The sequence below is a fragment of the Brachyhypopomus gauderio genome, unplaced genomic scaffold (genome assembly GCF_052324685.1).
Source record: "Brachyhypopomus gauderio isolate BG-103 unplaced genomic scaffold, BGAUD_0.2 sc77, whole genome shotgun sequence".
Lineage (NCBI taxonomy): Eukaryota > Metazoa > Chordata > Actinopteri > Gymnotiformes > Hypopomidae > Brachyhypopomus > Brachyhypopomus gauderio.
This window is the reverse complement of record NW_027506898.1, coordinates 951,770-967,500: the sequence shown is the minus strand read 5'-3', so window position 1 is coordinate 967,500 and position 15,731 is coordinate 951,770. Positions and strand designations below refer to the sequence as shown.

Sequence of the window (15,731 nt, the reverse complement as noted above, 5' to 3'; positions counted from 1 at the left end):
CACTTTTCTAAGCCCTGAGCTTCTCCCCACCAACAACAACCTCCCCTCCACCAGACATGGAGATCTACTGCCCTGCAGAGTAGAGTTTCAGCCCTCACGTTAACTTAATCTGACCCATTTAATTAAGGCTTTCAGGTGTGCTGAGCCTACAGCAGATCCAGAAATGGACCCTCTGACCTATGAGTTTATCGGGTTCTGGATCATATGTCAGCAAGTGTGCCTGGCTTCTTTCATATCTCAAGCTGCACAGCTCAGCATCCCAGACTGTCACACACTAATGCTGCCTACCCATCCCCTAGCCCCGCCCCTGCCCCGCCCCCAGCCCCACCCCCACACCGAGCCAGGACTTAGCGCACAGTGTGAGGGGCATGTGACCCCGTTAGCGTCACACGGTGGGAGTCCGAACAGGCCTAATCCCACAACCTGGAGTAATAGCTCAGAACAGCATAACGCAGAAGCAAGGAAGGAATCTCTCTAAGATTCTCCAGAGGATTTTCAAGAGCTCCAGTGCTGAGAGAGCTACTTCAGTCATTAACACAGACCCCCCAGCATGGGCTCTGGACATTAAAAATGCAGGAGAACATAGAAGTTGGCTATAAAGTCCACGGAGGATAATACAGGCGTTCTCTCTTATACTCAAGTCTTATACCAAGTCACACGTGTGCTTGTACGCGTGCACGTATGTACGTACATGCATATGGGTGTATGCAGTTACTGAAAGGCCAAAGGAAGAACACACACCTGGACAGAGAGACAAATAAAAGCTCCGTCACAGCTTGCCAGTAAACAAGGGATTCCCAGCAATAAACCTGTTCATTATGTGAGGGAGGGAGAGAGGGAGGGAGAGAGGGAGGGAGATGAACTGACTCTAGATGACTGGAACCATCCCAGCAGTCGGGTTTCCAATTGGAGCAGCGAAGGCAAACACATTCCAGATATTCCTGTGGGCGCCGCGAGCCGAAAGGCAGAAATCCTTCAGCAACAGCCGATAAGTGCAGACGCCTGTCCATGAGCTGCATATTAATGTACGGTCTAACTAAAATATAGAGCACTATGGGTAGTTCTTCCAGTTAGCTATCATACATGCATAAATGCAGTGAAACGTTAGAGAGTTAGAGAGTATTAGTAGAGTTTTAGTCCCAGTAACTCTACCATCTGAGCGAGTTCTGAGCATTTTTGATTTTCTGTTGGGAAGGGCCAGTGTAATGAAGCTCAAATGATGTAGATAGATATCCAAAAACAACCAATCAATCAAAATAAATTATGAATAAATATTTAGATGCGATATAACCATGTCCTTAATTAACCAGTTCTTCGCATTACAAATGATAAAGAACTGCTTGCAGGATAACTAGAGGAGTAATATTTCATTCTTGAGAACATCACTCTCTGTGAACTCGGGCGAGAGCAGTTTAATTCAGTAACACGGACATGTGACTCCTCGGAACAAGATCTTGGCGAGCATTCTCCAGCTAAGCTCCGCACACACTGGCTCGGCATGTGGCCAAAGCAGGGTCAACAAAGTCCTTGTGTTCTGCAAGCAAATGAATGAACATTGGAGAAATGTTGGTGAAGATCTTTCACTAAACACTTTGGTCTGCATGAACGGTGACCGTGTAACTATATAGTAGTGTCTGCCATGTAAACAGCTTAACCCAAGATAAGAAAACTCTTGAGAATGGTGAACTTAGCAAAAAAGATTCTTGTGAGATATCAAAGGCAGACTAGCATGACCAAGACTTCTATCATGATAATAGATTCCCTTAAATCAGCAATCAGTATTAACATCAGTATAATCAGTATAAAACTTCTTGAGAACTGAGTATGATCGCTGGTAAATACAAATTGCGCTAAAGCTGTATTAGAAGTGGAAATACATAGAAACCAGACCACAAATCCATTAAACCATATAAGTGAGTTGGAGTATTTACTGAGATTACACTTCTGAAACCATATATGTGTCTTGGTCTGAACATCTGAGCTGCGCACTGCCCTGACAACCTCACAGCTGCCTCATAATTGCTCTCCTGAGTCCTGCAGCATAAGTGTAACATGCCTCCATGACCCACAGCCACCAAGATCCCGCGTGGCATTCTGTGATCCCGCGTGGCATTCCGTGGAACCGTGTGACTTTTCCAGACAGGAGCGAAACCTTGTGGTATCCTCAAAGGGGGCCAAGAAGAAGAAGAAGACCTCCTCTCCTGTCTCTACTTCATCTATCTACTTCACCTACTCATTTACTTCAATGTTCTACACCAGGAGACACCTTCTCTTCTCCCTGTGCACCTCTTAACCCACCCGTGTGTGCACACAAATGTTCAAACATGCCGTACAAGACGAAGTGCTGTAGGCATCTGAGGTGCGTCACCATGGGACTGTATACTCAGAGAGGACTGCTAGCAGTTTTGCTCCTTCAGCTGTGCCTGGCTCAAGGTATAGTACCTTCAGCGTTATTGATGGTATGGCTGTATCCTTTTCAACTCCAGAACCTCTTGTCCAGCGCAGGAGACTGCTGTGTTCTGTACACTTTGAAGGCCAGGACGCATCATATATTCAAAAGATTATTCACTGCATGAAGCCAAAGCTTTTATTAAATTCAATACATTAAGATGCTTCACAGGCTTCCTTGTGGAGGTCTGCTGTTGGCCCGATACTCTTCTTAACATTATTCCTTGTTCTTTGTTTGTTTCCTAATACGAACTGTACAATTGATTTTGTTAACAGAATTGCTTAAGGGTATTAGATAATCTCCTAGAGGAAAGACATCGAAATCAGCCTTTAACCTCTAGGAATTAAACACCTGCAGTCACACTGTGCCAGACATTTGCAGACCATAATTACAAAATATGTTACTCTGATATTTATGCAAAACAACATTCTGTTTCTGATCAGAATAATGATTTACAGAATGTATTCACCTTTATTTATTATTTAAAGTAAATAGAGAAATCAAGTGTTTTACTAATGCCTCTTTATTAATGTTTCTTCAAAATACGCTTATGAACTCTTTAAAAGGTCCTGGTCATATTCTTTTGCTCCTCCAAGTGTAATAAGATTTAGGACGTTCATTCCACCAAGAACATGTGTATCTGTCTGGCAGTCAGTCTCTTGCAGTCTCTCTGACAGTATATTAATATATCATAATTCTCTGGTTCACTCAGCTGGATCCACCTCCTCCACTAACCCTGACCCTGGTCCACCAAGTTTGGGTGATGTCATTGATGCAGTGAAAGCAGCGTTTGAGCAGGTGGTGAAAGTGTCTACTGATGATACAGTGCAAGAGGTCTTCGAACAGGTAGTGGAAGGATTAGGACCACCAACGGACATAGCGGCACACTCTCCAGCAACGGGTGATAGAATGGGAGATGTAACAGGAGATGTAACAGGAGATGTAACGGGAGATGTAACAGGAGATCCGATAGCTTCAGTAGTGCATAAACATGAAAAGGTAATGGCAGGTGACCCCACCACAGAGCACAAAGTGCAGGAGCGAGCTAATTGGACGTTAACCACATCTGGAGCGATGCTGGGACAGTCGTTGGGAGAAGCAGCTAAGGAGCGGGTGGGTCGGCTTGGACTGCCGGCTGAGAGACCCGTGGATCTGGTGGAGAATCTAGTTCAGGAGCCAAAGCATGCAGCTGCAGAGTCAGCTAAAACAGCAGAGCAGTCAGCCGAGGAGCCAAGAATAGAACCAGGGGAGCTGCATCCTGCTGAGGAATCAGTTAAAGAGTCAGGAGATTTAGTTGTAGAATTAACTGGGGAGGATCCCAAACTTCATCTCAGAGGCAAACAAGGGGACCGGAACCCCAGTCAGTCGAACGAACCTCCAGTTCAGGTGGGGTTGCCTTCAAATTCAGCAGACGATATAGAGCCACAAGGGACGGGTGGAGAAAGAGAGATGCTACACAGAGAGAAAGAGGTGGAGGGCAGGGCAGATAGAGAGCTCCAGAAAGAGCAACCCGATGAGACGCTGCCTGAGATGGATCAAAGACCTGGTCAAGACCAAGAGCACAGCCTAGCAACAGAAAGTTCCCCAGAAGGTGCTTCTGTGGTGACAACTGGAATACAGGAGGGTGGGGAAGAAGAAGAGGAGAAAACAGCAATGGTTGGAGATTTAACTGGATCCGAGACCGAGGGAGAAGAGTTCGAGGGTGATACAGCTGCCACGGTGCTGACAGATGGAGAAGCTGAGATAGAGGCACTGATACAGAATGCATCAGTGGTACAAAAGACACCTAATGAACCAGGTAAATGAGTCTGGTGTTACATAAATGAAACCTCCAGCACATCCTTATTTCATTACAACTCTGACATTTGTTAAGCCTCACTTCTTCTAGCACATTCACATTTTAAAATTTACAACAGTCATCATAAGCCCAGAGTAATGATCCCTGGAAAAGGTCATGCCATTCTGAGTTCTGCGGTGATGTATTATTTCCTGGGTCTGGTCCTCCACCATGCTGGCATCACCCATGCCTTCTTAGAATGCAAGTCATATAACTTACATCGAGCACCTTAATATAAAAGAACTCTTGGAAATGATCAGATTGCTGCCCATAATACACAGCTTTGATGGTTCAAATATTATTACTATACTAGATGGCAATAAGGGTGAATATCTAAAGAAAAACTATTTGATAATTTTTGTGTTTTAGTGTCAGATAAATTATTTCAGTGACTGGGCTTCTCTTCACCCACCCACTCCACTCAACTTAGTCATACAGCAAAGTTGTAATAGATCCAGATGTCTTTTTTTAAATGAAATAACACTTTGTTTAGAATTCAGAAAGATTGGAATTTATCCAACCCAAGCATATTGCTTAGTTTACTCTAGGTCTATCGTAGCTGTGGGTCCAGAGCTCTATCAGAGTCATTGTTGTTCTTCACTTTGGCCAGAAGTTCCACGCAGAAATACGGACCTTCAGGTCAAAAGAGATTAGCCATTAATAAAGATACAGGCACAAAACATCTATTCCACAAAACCCCTAAATATTCTGAACAAATCCCAGTTTACACCAGTGACAGTATAAAAACTATATAAAATTAACACCTTAAGCATACTGGTGCACAAAATCTTCTTAAAACAAACTGAAATCTAGTGCTGTCAGGTCAAACGTGAAGTTGGTAAAAGCCAAGAACCCAGAGTGCCCAGCAGAAGTTCTAGCTTGAACCACTGGCCTGTGTTTCCCCTCTGTCCTTCGGGTCACTCTGTCCTACATAGACAAATCCACTGCCAGGGACACACCAGAACCAGCCACAGCATGGACACACATAAATCTACCCATAAGAGTTCAGACCACAGTGGAGCAGAGCAGTGAAATGTAGCAGTGTAAACGATGAAGATATTGGTTAAAGATCACCACACGTCCACCAAACACCAAACACATGGAGGTCTAGATGTTGCTGTTGTATCTGCTTGTAAGTATTTTTCTCACTTACAAGCACTTGTGTCAACAACGTAATGATGATCATAGATGATCAAGGTTCACACATCTAATTACTGCACAGGATCCTCTAACCTGGAAAGTGGCCTGTGATAGTGTTATTGTTTGTAGTATACAGTTGCTTTGTGCTATGGTAATATTCTTTACTGTTATTCTGATTTGCTGTTTGAATGTGTACTTCATATTATGCACACATGTAAGCGTTGAAAGTCAGCAGCGTACGATTCTTTATGCATTCTTGAAGTCTCTGCTCTCTGGTCTCTACTGTAATTTTCACCTCTATGCTAAATGTCTCTCTCGCGCAACATTAGAGGTCATTTTGGCTACAGAGAGTGCAGCCGTTATGGTGGGTGCTGATGGACGTGAACGGGCAATTCCACAGGCGTCGAATACCATGGATGGTGAGAATGATAAGGCAACACATTTTAATTAAACTTTTCTTAAACATTTCTGTTGTCACGATTGCCCCTCCTTGGCGTTGTGGTTCCCACGGCAACGCCTCTTGTCTCCTATTTTGATTTTACTTCCTGATTTTGTCTTTACTCGTGCTTTTATTTTGGTTACCCTTGTTGTGTCAGCTTTCACGCCCCATACTTGTGCCTAGTTTCTTTCCCCATTTCCTCATTGTACTTGTAGCACAAATTTTCAGTTAATCTTTGCTGGTCAGTGCATCTAGCCCTTGTTAATTTTTTTTGCAGTTCCCGCGTTAACTTTCTGGTTGTGTTGGCTGTGTATTGTATTATCAGTGTCCAGTCTTTTAGTTATCCTAACATTCTGCTCAGTCCTGTCTCAGTTACCTGTCTTGTTCTTTGCTTCGTGTTTGTCTAGTCACTTTATGGCTTGTAAGTGTGTTTGTCTATGTTGCTGTATATGTAAAATGTCCATAACTGTTACTTTTATTACACTCCAATCAAGATAACAGGCAAGTAACATGTTTGCTTTGTTGAATGTAGAAGTTTTGATTGTTTGTAGAAGCTTGTAGAAGTTTGTAGAAGCTTGCAGAAGCTTGCTGCCATACATGACATTCCCAGACAGATCAGATGCTTGTAGTAAGTTGGAGGCATTGTATGTAAGTTAATATGAATATCTAAAATAGTAAACAATAAAGAGGCAATGGTCAAAATCAGAGAAGAAGAGAGAATATCCAGGTGGCATAAAACAGGGTCAAAACCATAGAACAGTACAGGTAACAAACAGCAGGTGAAATATCAGGTAATGAAGACTTAACGAGGTGGTGTTGGGAATTCTGGGAATAGCAGTACTGTAGTACAGTGTCTGGATAGTGAAAGCATGACCATACAACATCATTTGTAAAGTGGATATTGTTGTACGGTCTGTGTTATCATTATCCAGACTTTCATTGTATATATACATCATAGCTTTTACTGTGCTTTTCTTCATATGCCTGCAGATGACATGCACGAAACTAATATCATGAATGACATCATCGCCCCCAAGGACCCTGTGCCGGGGCACGCGAAGCCCGTCTGGGACACGCTGGGCCTGGGTGACGTGCCCAAGGCTCTCCCCCCTCTCCACACTTTGGATCCGAAGCCCGGAGACACCAACGAGCTTCAGGAGGAACCCGTGGAGAGCACACGTATACGTCTGCTCCACAGCAAACTATTTCTTTAAATAATGAAATATAAAAATACACTGTTGTACTTGGAATAATGAAAGGGTAGATTGAAATATGAAGCAATCTGTTGTTGTTATGGCAATGTGCAAAACACATCTGTACAACTATTCTTTTGTGCTTTTTTATTTACCAACTCACATTATTGTTAGTCAATAACTATAAGCTCAAATGATTTATAGTAGACGTTAAATTTAAAGTTTATTGTAGGAAAGTTCTGTGCATATAGTTAGAAATATTACCCCAACCACCACCACCCCCTCCCTCCACCCTCTGCATCTTTCTCTCTCTCAAGCGTCTGGCTCTTCAGCGCAGGAAGCGTGGAAGGCAGGAGTTATAGCAGCCGCAGTTGTCCTCCTCCAGATCGTCGTTACTGCTGTTTACATTCTGAAATGCAAAAGGAAGCCGAGCAGGTTGGCGTGCACGTGAGACGCACGAAGCAGAGTCCGTGTTAGAATGCCTTTCAGCTAATATAGTCGGGTATCAACAGGGTCGTGTGTCTGTGAAATTTCAAAATATTAATCTGGGGATCTGGGAGAAACATGAAAACAAAATTAGTTACCAATAATGACTATCCAAAGTCCAACACGCATGTAGCTGCTCTTGTGTTATATATACATACCGCTGTAGCTACCACTTATAGCTATGTGTGAATGTGTTGGCAGTGGGGCGGTTCCCGAGAAAGCATGTGAAGAAGGAAGAGGAAGAGGAGGTGATAAATATGATGTGGCAAACAGAGATACAACCATACCAGCTGAAGAAGCGTGAGCAGAAAACACGCGCAGACATACACACACTATATCCCTCATTAAACACACACACACACACACACACACACACACACACACACACACACACAACACCCCCCCAGTAAACACACACTCACACATACCACACCCCCCAGTAAACACACACAAGCTAAGACACACATACATGAATCACCTTAGCTACAGAAGGCTACACAAACATAAATGAACACTACATGCAAACATATGTTTGATATTTTGTGTTGTTTATAGAACTGCCATGGGTGGTCTATTTGAGGAGTCTCAACTCCAGCAAGAGACTGTCACCCTGACAACTCTTCAAACAGATATTCCAATCAAAAACTCATAAGATGCTAATATTTAAACGTCACTCACCTGTATGTTCATTTTTGTGGGTCTGTATCTACATGAATGTGGTTTACAGCCACAGTCCTTTGTCTTTTGAACAATGAATCACTTTGGCAAAAAATACATGCTTACATACATGTCTCTGCCTGGAACACAGATTTGGGCAACTTTTTGTGCTGACAGAACTCTTTCTAAACTGATTCTTTCGGCCTTACTAAATATGCGTACGAGATTGAATGTTGAATGTCTGATATGTATAATAATGAGATAGTTAGAGCCAAAGTAGGGTAATAAAGATGCTTTTTGTTTTACCATGTTGATATTACGTAATTTGGAGCAGGTTTCCAACCCCAGAAGGTCACTGAGACTCCTAACACAAGAAATTAGTTATTCAGGCTAAACAAATGTACAATGCAGACATACACATTAAGGCTTCAGTGAGAGAGTCTTACCTGCCACATGTACAACTATCAGGCAGAAAGTGAATCTCATAGAAAGTTCATCCATTTTCTCTACTTTGTATGCTGGTGCTTGCTGTTGAGGTGGGGGGGGGGGATTACAACCAAATCATTGCTCTGCTAACCACTAACAAAATCACGTTTTTTATTATATTAATGTTCATCTGCATCCACATTTTTGTATTAGAGTGTTGTGTGGTACATTGTTTTATACATGCAAGTAAATCCCCATTGCCCATATAAAATGTCTCGTGCCCATGTCTTTTCATTTGAACATAGTACATGCAATTTTACCATGACTCTTCTTTGCACTGGTAAGGGTCCAGATATAAAAATGTATCCTTCAGCAGTGGTGTAATATCCTACCACCTACAACACAGTTCTCACTTTTATGAACAAAAAAGTGGCATTTCTCAATGCAGACAGCATGGGCACTTTCCTAAAGCAGCCCAGTGGAGCCCTGATTTCAAAATAGTTCACTGTACCTTTCTGTTTGTCTAAAAAAAAACAAAAAAAAACAACTACTTTCAGCTCCCCACCCCTCCATGTGTGCTGATCACAAGACAAAGGGATCAGGAAGAAGTGGGTAGTCATGAGGGAGTTATATAAAGAATGACCAACGGGCACCACAAGGGCTAGAAGAGAGGCACAGAGGACAAATCAGGTATCTTCATTTTGAAATTATTCTATTGCACATTTGCTGTGGGAAGAATAAACAACCTGGTATCAAAAACATATATATGTCACATAAGACGTAAAAGTGTTAGTGTTGATATTAACCTAATTGTTAAATTATGTAAGTTAACAGTAAACAAGAGAAGTACGAATTTCTAAGATTCCTTTCTGTGAAGTGTTGAATGTCTGATTAATTTAGTCATTTACATATTTGTGCAAACAAATTCACTCAGGTGTAACTCTACATCTTACTGCTAATACTAATCTTACAGCATGTGAATGCTACTGCTGAGATCATGTGGCCTGTCCCTGTAGGCATTTCTACAGTAGACTGTGTTTCTGATCATCTGATGCTAAAAATATGAATATGAAAAAATGTTAAGGTAACGACATGTATAATTTTGAAAAAGCAGTAGAAAAGCCACTTTTAAAAATCATTTGGAAGTTGTATGTCTTAATAATAATAATTAGAAAAAACTGTTCCATAAAGTGCAAGAAGCAGAATGTCTATAGAGGTTTTAAGTGTAATTTTGAAGGCAGTTTTCCATTTATCAGTTTCCAGTCTGTCTACCCAAACATGATGTGGTGGAGTGTGTTTTTGTGCGTGTGCATCACGCTGATACAAGGTCAGTTCCCGCGTGAGTGCATGACACCTGAGCGACTCCACAGTGGTACCTGCTGTCCATCACCCACTGGGCTGTCCAATGACGAATGTGGATTTAGGACAGGGAGGGGCATGTGTGTGCCAGTCATCGCTGACTTACGCCCACATGGACCTCAGTACCCCCACGATGGACAGGACGATCGGGAAAGATGGCCACTGAGGTTCTTTAACAGGACCTGCCGTTGTAATGGATCTTTTGGTGGATATAACTGTGGACGATGCAGACATGGTCGGACAGGCCCAAACTGCGAACAAACTGTCTCTATAGGTGAGGGAGCACAATGACATTTAGTGTTTGCATATATCCATATGGGGTTGTCATTTAGTGTTTGCATATATCCATACATGGTTGTCATTTAGTGTTTGTATATATCCATACAGGGTTGTCATAGGCATTCATGTGTTACAGTGCGACGTAACATCGTGAACATGTCACCCGAGGAGAAGCGGACATTCATCAGTGCTCTGGACCGAGCTAAGAGGACCACCCACCCCGATCTTGTGATCTGCACACGGCGCTACCAGGAGATCTTTGGTCCGGATGGAAACACCATTCAGTGCGAGAGCATTAGCATCTATAACTTCTTTGTGTGGACCCATTATTATTCGGTGGGGAAGACTTACATGGGTCCCGGACAGGAGAGCTTTGGGGGCGTGGACTTCTCTCACGAAGGCCCCGGATTCGTCACGTGGCACCGGTTTCACCTGCTCCAACTGGAGAGAGACATGCAGGTGACACAGGAAGCCAGCTGGCATTTAACATTCGCAGCCTTCATCCTAGTGTGCAGTTCTGCCAAGGACAATACTTCTGAAACAGAGGATATGCACTGGATCCTAGAGAGATGTAGCAAGATGAGCTAGTGCTATATTATATGACATATCTGTGTGTATGTTTGTGCGTGTTTGTGTGGAGGACATGCTCGGGGACCCAACGTTCGCCCTGCCGTACTGGAACTTTGCGATCGGTGGTAGCGAGTGTGATATCTGCACAGATGAGCTGTTGGGAGCCAGGAGCAACTTCGATATGAATGGCATCAGCTCCAATTCCGTGTTCTCACAGTGGCGGATAATCTGTGAGAGTGTGGAGGAGTATGAGACACTGGGGACCATCTGCAACAGTGAGAAACCCATACACACACACACACACACACTCGCACGCACACACACACCACACACACACACACACACACACACACACACACACACACACACACACACACACACACACACACACACACACCATATACCCTGAATACTATATAATATACAGTATACACCTCATCCTTATCCATTATTAGAACCTCCTACCTTGGACCTGCACTCACTGCCCATTTTATATGTATACATATCTCATAAAAGCATTTCACAAGTGTAAAGTTGAATACTGTAAGCATGCACATGCATAAACACTCAAATACAAATATTTACTTTAGAAACCACATATCGAATACACCCATACACACAGCACACATACACAGACACACCTAAACACACACATAATAATAATATCAATAATAATAATAATAATAAGGCCAGAACCTACAATTTCTGTCACGTGAAGTCTTTGAATTTAACCTCACAACAAATTGAAACATTGAAATGTTCACACTAATACATTGTTTTTTACAATAGTGTTTACACTAATGTTTATGTTATTAAACTCCAGGCTCTATTTGTCTTATTCGTGGGTCTTCTTAAAACATGAGATTCCATTTCTAATAAGCCATATTATTCCACTACGCCATATTATTCAGTAATGAGTGGGAATTGTTCAGTGATTACACTGACACTGATGAAAGTTATGCACAGTATAACAAGTATAGTGGATCATCCTACAAACTATGTAGGTACAGAGACCAGTCCAATCAGACGAAATCCTGCTGGTAATGTGGCTCGGCCAATGGTCCAGAAACTTCCGGAACCTCAAGATGTCATTGACTGCCTGGAACTGAAAAGCTTCGACACACCGCCATTCTATTCAACCTCCTCCCAAAGCTTTCGAAACACTGTTGAAGGCAAGACTCCCACACACACACTCCTTCAGTATAATACACACTTTATCTGTTATAGCCTTACAAAACTTTCAAAAGAGTATCAACAGCAACACACATATAATCACATGCAGACACACTCACAAGAATTAATATATACCTATATGCACTCACACTCTTGGCCTTGAACCCTATTACTGTCTGGATTATTATTGGTTTATCCAAGAAAAGCCATACAACACAAAATACACACATACAGATTGTGGCTTGTTGAATTTCGATTCAAAACACACACACACACACAAACACACCACCGCTCAACTATTTCACTAGCCATTAGTGCTGTGTGTGGTGAGGCTAGGTTACAGTGCTCCCCAGGGGACGTATGACCCGGTGCTACGGAGCCTGCACAACCTGGCCCACTTGTTCCTGAACGGCACTGGGGGCCAGACCCACCTGTCCCCGAATGACCCGATCTTCACCCTGCTCCACACCTTCACCGATGCCATCTTCGATGAGTGGATCCGGATCCACAGGCCAGGTGCACGCACCCATGCCACACTGGGAGCACTGGGAGCACTGGGAGCAGAGTAGCGTCAGGCTCTGCTGCCGCATGCACTCATGGAATCACCCACACATGGCATGCATGCATAATATGTCCAAGCCAGCCTGTTGCCCCAGGCTATCCCATACTGGAACCCAGCCATGGCTCGATTGCCCTCAGATTGGGCAGTAGCTGTTATAAACTCTGAATGTGATTAATCGAGACAAGCATTACTGCTTCGTCCAAGCAAAAACTGGAATCCATTTCTGGGCACTTTAAGCACGTGACAAAACTTCTGCGGGATTGTGGCTCTCTACACATAACCGGTCTAGTCGTATGTGTGTTGCAGGTGCTGGGGCCTACCCCGAGGAGAGCGCCCCCATTGGTCACAACCGGCACTTCAACATGGTGCCCTTCTGGCCTCCGGTGACAAATGCTGAAATGTTCGTCCCTGCTCCTGTCAGCCTGGGATACAGCTATGACGTCCAATGGCCAAGTGAGTCTAAGATGCACAACTTTTGAACAGCGTATTTTCTGTCACAGATAAGCCTGAATCCATCACTGCACAAGCAGAAGAATCCACTGGGCTTGTCTGTGAATTTCTCCTCACCCTTTTTTTGGTTGTACACTAGCTCGGCCATACAACCTCCCCGAGGTCTTCACCATAGTGATCGTGGTGGTGGTGCTGGTGGTGATGCTGGTGGGTGGGGTTGCTGCATGCTTCATGCGCCTGTATGGCTCAGTGGAGGCTCTGGATCCCCTGCTCAGGGAACACGGCCGCTATTACTCAGAAGATGAACAGAGGAGGGAGAAGCCTCAGTGTGGAGTCTAAGAAAGGACTGTACATTCTGTGTTAGGACTATACATGAAGCTTCAGTTTAGCATGCATAAGAGCCCATAGGGTCCATGTGTGAGCTCTACATGAAGCCTATTTTGGTGCACCAAAAGGCTCCAAATTTGATTTTTTTTTATGTCTTGTAAAATGCAGGAACTTCCTTGATCCACTGAAACATATATGATGAAAATGGAAAATTGTATTTGACAGACTTTATTCACTAATGACAAATTTAGACTGCACTTCAAACCTGAGCTGTGTGGGGATCACACTGCTTAAGTCTCTGCTATAACAACGTGAAACAATATAAGCCTTTTCATGTTAGATGTAGCAGTGGCATCCATCATATGCATCTGGATATCAGTATTGGGATCATGAATGATTTGATCTCCCCCTTGTGTTTATATGCAGTTGGGTTGTGTGTAATCAAATGTGCAGTAAACAAATTTGTAGAAGGGTGGAAAACCTGTCACTTGGGTTTGGAGTAACCAGCAAAGCTATCATAACATAAAATAAAATCTTGGTAGGTGTAATTTTGCTATCATGCAGTGTGTATTTTGTTAGGAAAAGGATCACAGACAATTACAGCAGTGAGAGGAAACAGAAACATAGTTTTATAATGTGAATGTCATTACATTAAAACATACACTCTGAATGTAGGAACTGCCGTGATTGGGCTAATCTCATCACACTGCTATGGTCATTCCTGGATTACATGGACCCCTGCATGACAACTACCACTGAGCCAGAATACCTCTGTAGCTGTGGTCTATCTTATCTGATCCCATTCTGATCACATACATGCACCTTGCTCTAGAAAGCAACGCAGATTCCTAATCCAGTTTACATGCATCATAAATTGGAGACAAATTGAATTTTACAGTTACTTATGAGCGCCACCTGGTGGACACAATCTCTGTTCTGTAGACAAAGGGTGTCTTCATTTCTGACTCAAATGTATTGTTGACCAGTTGCAGTCTATAAATAAATAAATAATTTTCATGCAAACCTTTTGAGTTTAAATGTAGCAAACAGAAAATATCAAAACAATGAAAGTATTACATTATTATTATTATTATTATTTATTAATTAATTAATTAAATTGCAGTCTTGTGGTCAGATGTGTGCAGCTTTGTCTAGAAAAAGATCCACACCAATGTATGGCAAACTAGTCTGTTAAAAGTGCAACAGATATATTATGTGACCTTTGACAAGGCTGGAAGAAGACATGCAGGTAAATACATTGATGCGATTTATGTGGAAGGATATAGAGGCAGTTCGTGTGCATTCACAGAGCCATGATATGCTAATGCTTAAGGACTTAAGAATTGTAATCAGTGCTCAGGACAGAGTGTTAATACGATGATAGGTCAGGACTATCTAAGCACTACGAACTGTGCTTATGACTTGAATACCAACCCAGCAAACAGTGAACGTCCCGGGGACGTTCGCGGACGTTCTTATTAGAGGTTTTTTATAACGTTCGCGATAGGACGTTCCTAGGCCATAACGGACGTTCCCAGCAGGTCCCCTCGAAGTCCTGGCGGAACGTTCCCAAAGATACATTCACAGGACGTTCAGTGACGTCCCCGTATAGTCGTTGAAATAACGTTATTTTTGTTACATTTAGAGAACGTTTGAGAACGTCCGGACGTGGTCCCGCGACCGTTGTCATGGTGCGTGCGTGAAAGGCAGTCAGCTGATTTAGAGTTTTACTCACTAGAGGATTAGCAAGCGGGAACATAAACGCACGAGCCGTCTTCTCGCGACGTAGGAACGTTAGCTAACTTGAATATTCTGACAGAAGCCGTTATTTTTAATTCAAGGTGAGTCACCTACATTTGATTAAAATATGGTTAGCTAGTAAATACATATCTTGGTAAATTTATCTTCTGAGTTGCGGCTAATGTATGAGGTGATTTTAATAAACCCTCAGCTAACCCCTCTGGATAATCATAAAACCCGATCAGCAAAATCAAACAGTTGTACCAAAAACGGATGCCCATCTGTGGCTGGACATTATTTCTATATGGTCATGGCTAGAGCTAAATTATCACTACGCTACGCTACCAAATGATAAAGTTATATGAATCACTGCATTAAGACTTCAATAGTAAGTAACGTTAACTGATGTTGATGGTCTCAGCCACAGATAACAGCCGACGATAGCATTCGCTATAAGTAGCTAGCCACATTAACAAGTTAATGCCAACTATAGCTACCTAGCTGGGTTAGCATTGATTTGAGTAGCTGATGTTCTTCAAGCAAAACGTTCAAATTACTTCATTTATCGAACGCTTTATTATAACTAGAGGTCACAAAATTAAATGTTAACAAACGTGTATCTGTCTATTTTAGGCTTCACCCCA

At 42.7% G+C, this 15,731-nt stretch overlaps 2 protein-coding genes across 2 annotated transcripts; both read left to right on the top strand.

Moving 5' to 3' along the window:
- The first annotated feature begins 163 nt into the window (after positions 1–163).
- On the top strand, positions 164–8,863 carry LOC143491552 (uncharacterized). Its single transcript, XM_076990689.1, has 7 exons — positions 164–392; positions 3,162–4,247; positions 5,756–5,845; positions 6,856–7,044; positions 7,376–7,493; positions 7,746–7,844; positions 8,100–8,863. The coding sequence occupies exons 1-7, from the start codon at positions 164–166 to the stop codon at positions 8,194–8,196; spliced, it is 1,908 nt and encodes a 635-aa protein (XP_076846804.1). The 3' UTR covers positions 8,197–8,863.
- Positions 8,864–9,052: 189 nt separating this feature from the next.
- Positions 9,053–14,340, top strand: tyrp1b (tyrosinase-related protein 1b). The gene is made up of 8 exons (XM_076990747.1): positions 9,053–9,317; positions 9,884–10,260; positions 10,402–10,724; positions 10,906–11,110; positions 11,840–12,007; positions 12,345–12,524; positions 12,877–13,023; positions 13,160–14,340. The coding sequence occupies exons 2-8, from the start codon at positions 9,906–9,908 to the stop codon at positions 13,357–13,359; spliced, it is 1,578 nt and encodes a 525-aa protein (XP_076846862.1). The 5' UTR covers positions 9,053–9,317; positions 9,884–9,905; the 3' UTR covers positions 13,360–14,340.
- The last annotated feature ends 1,391 nt before the right edge of the window (positions 14,341–15,731 follow it).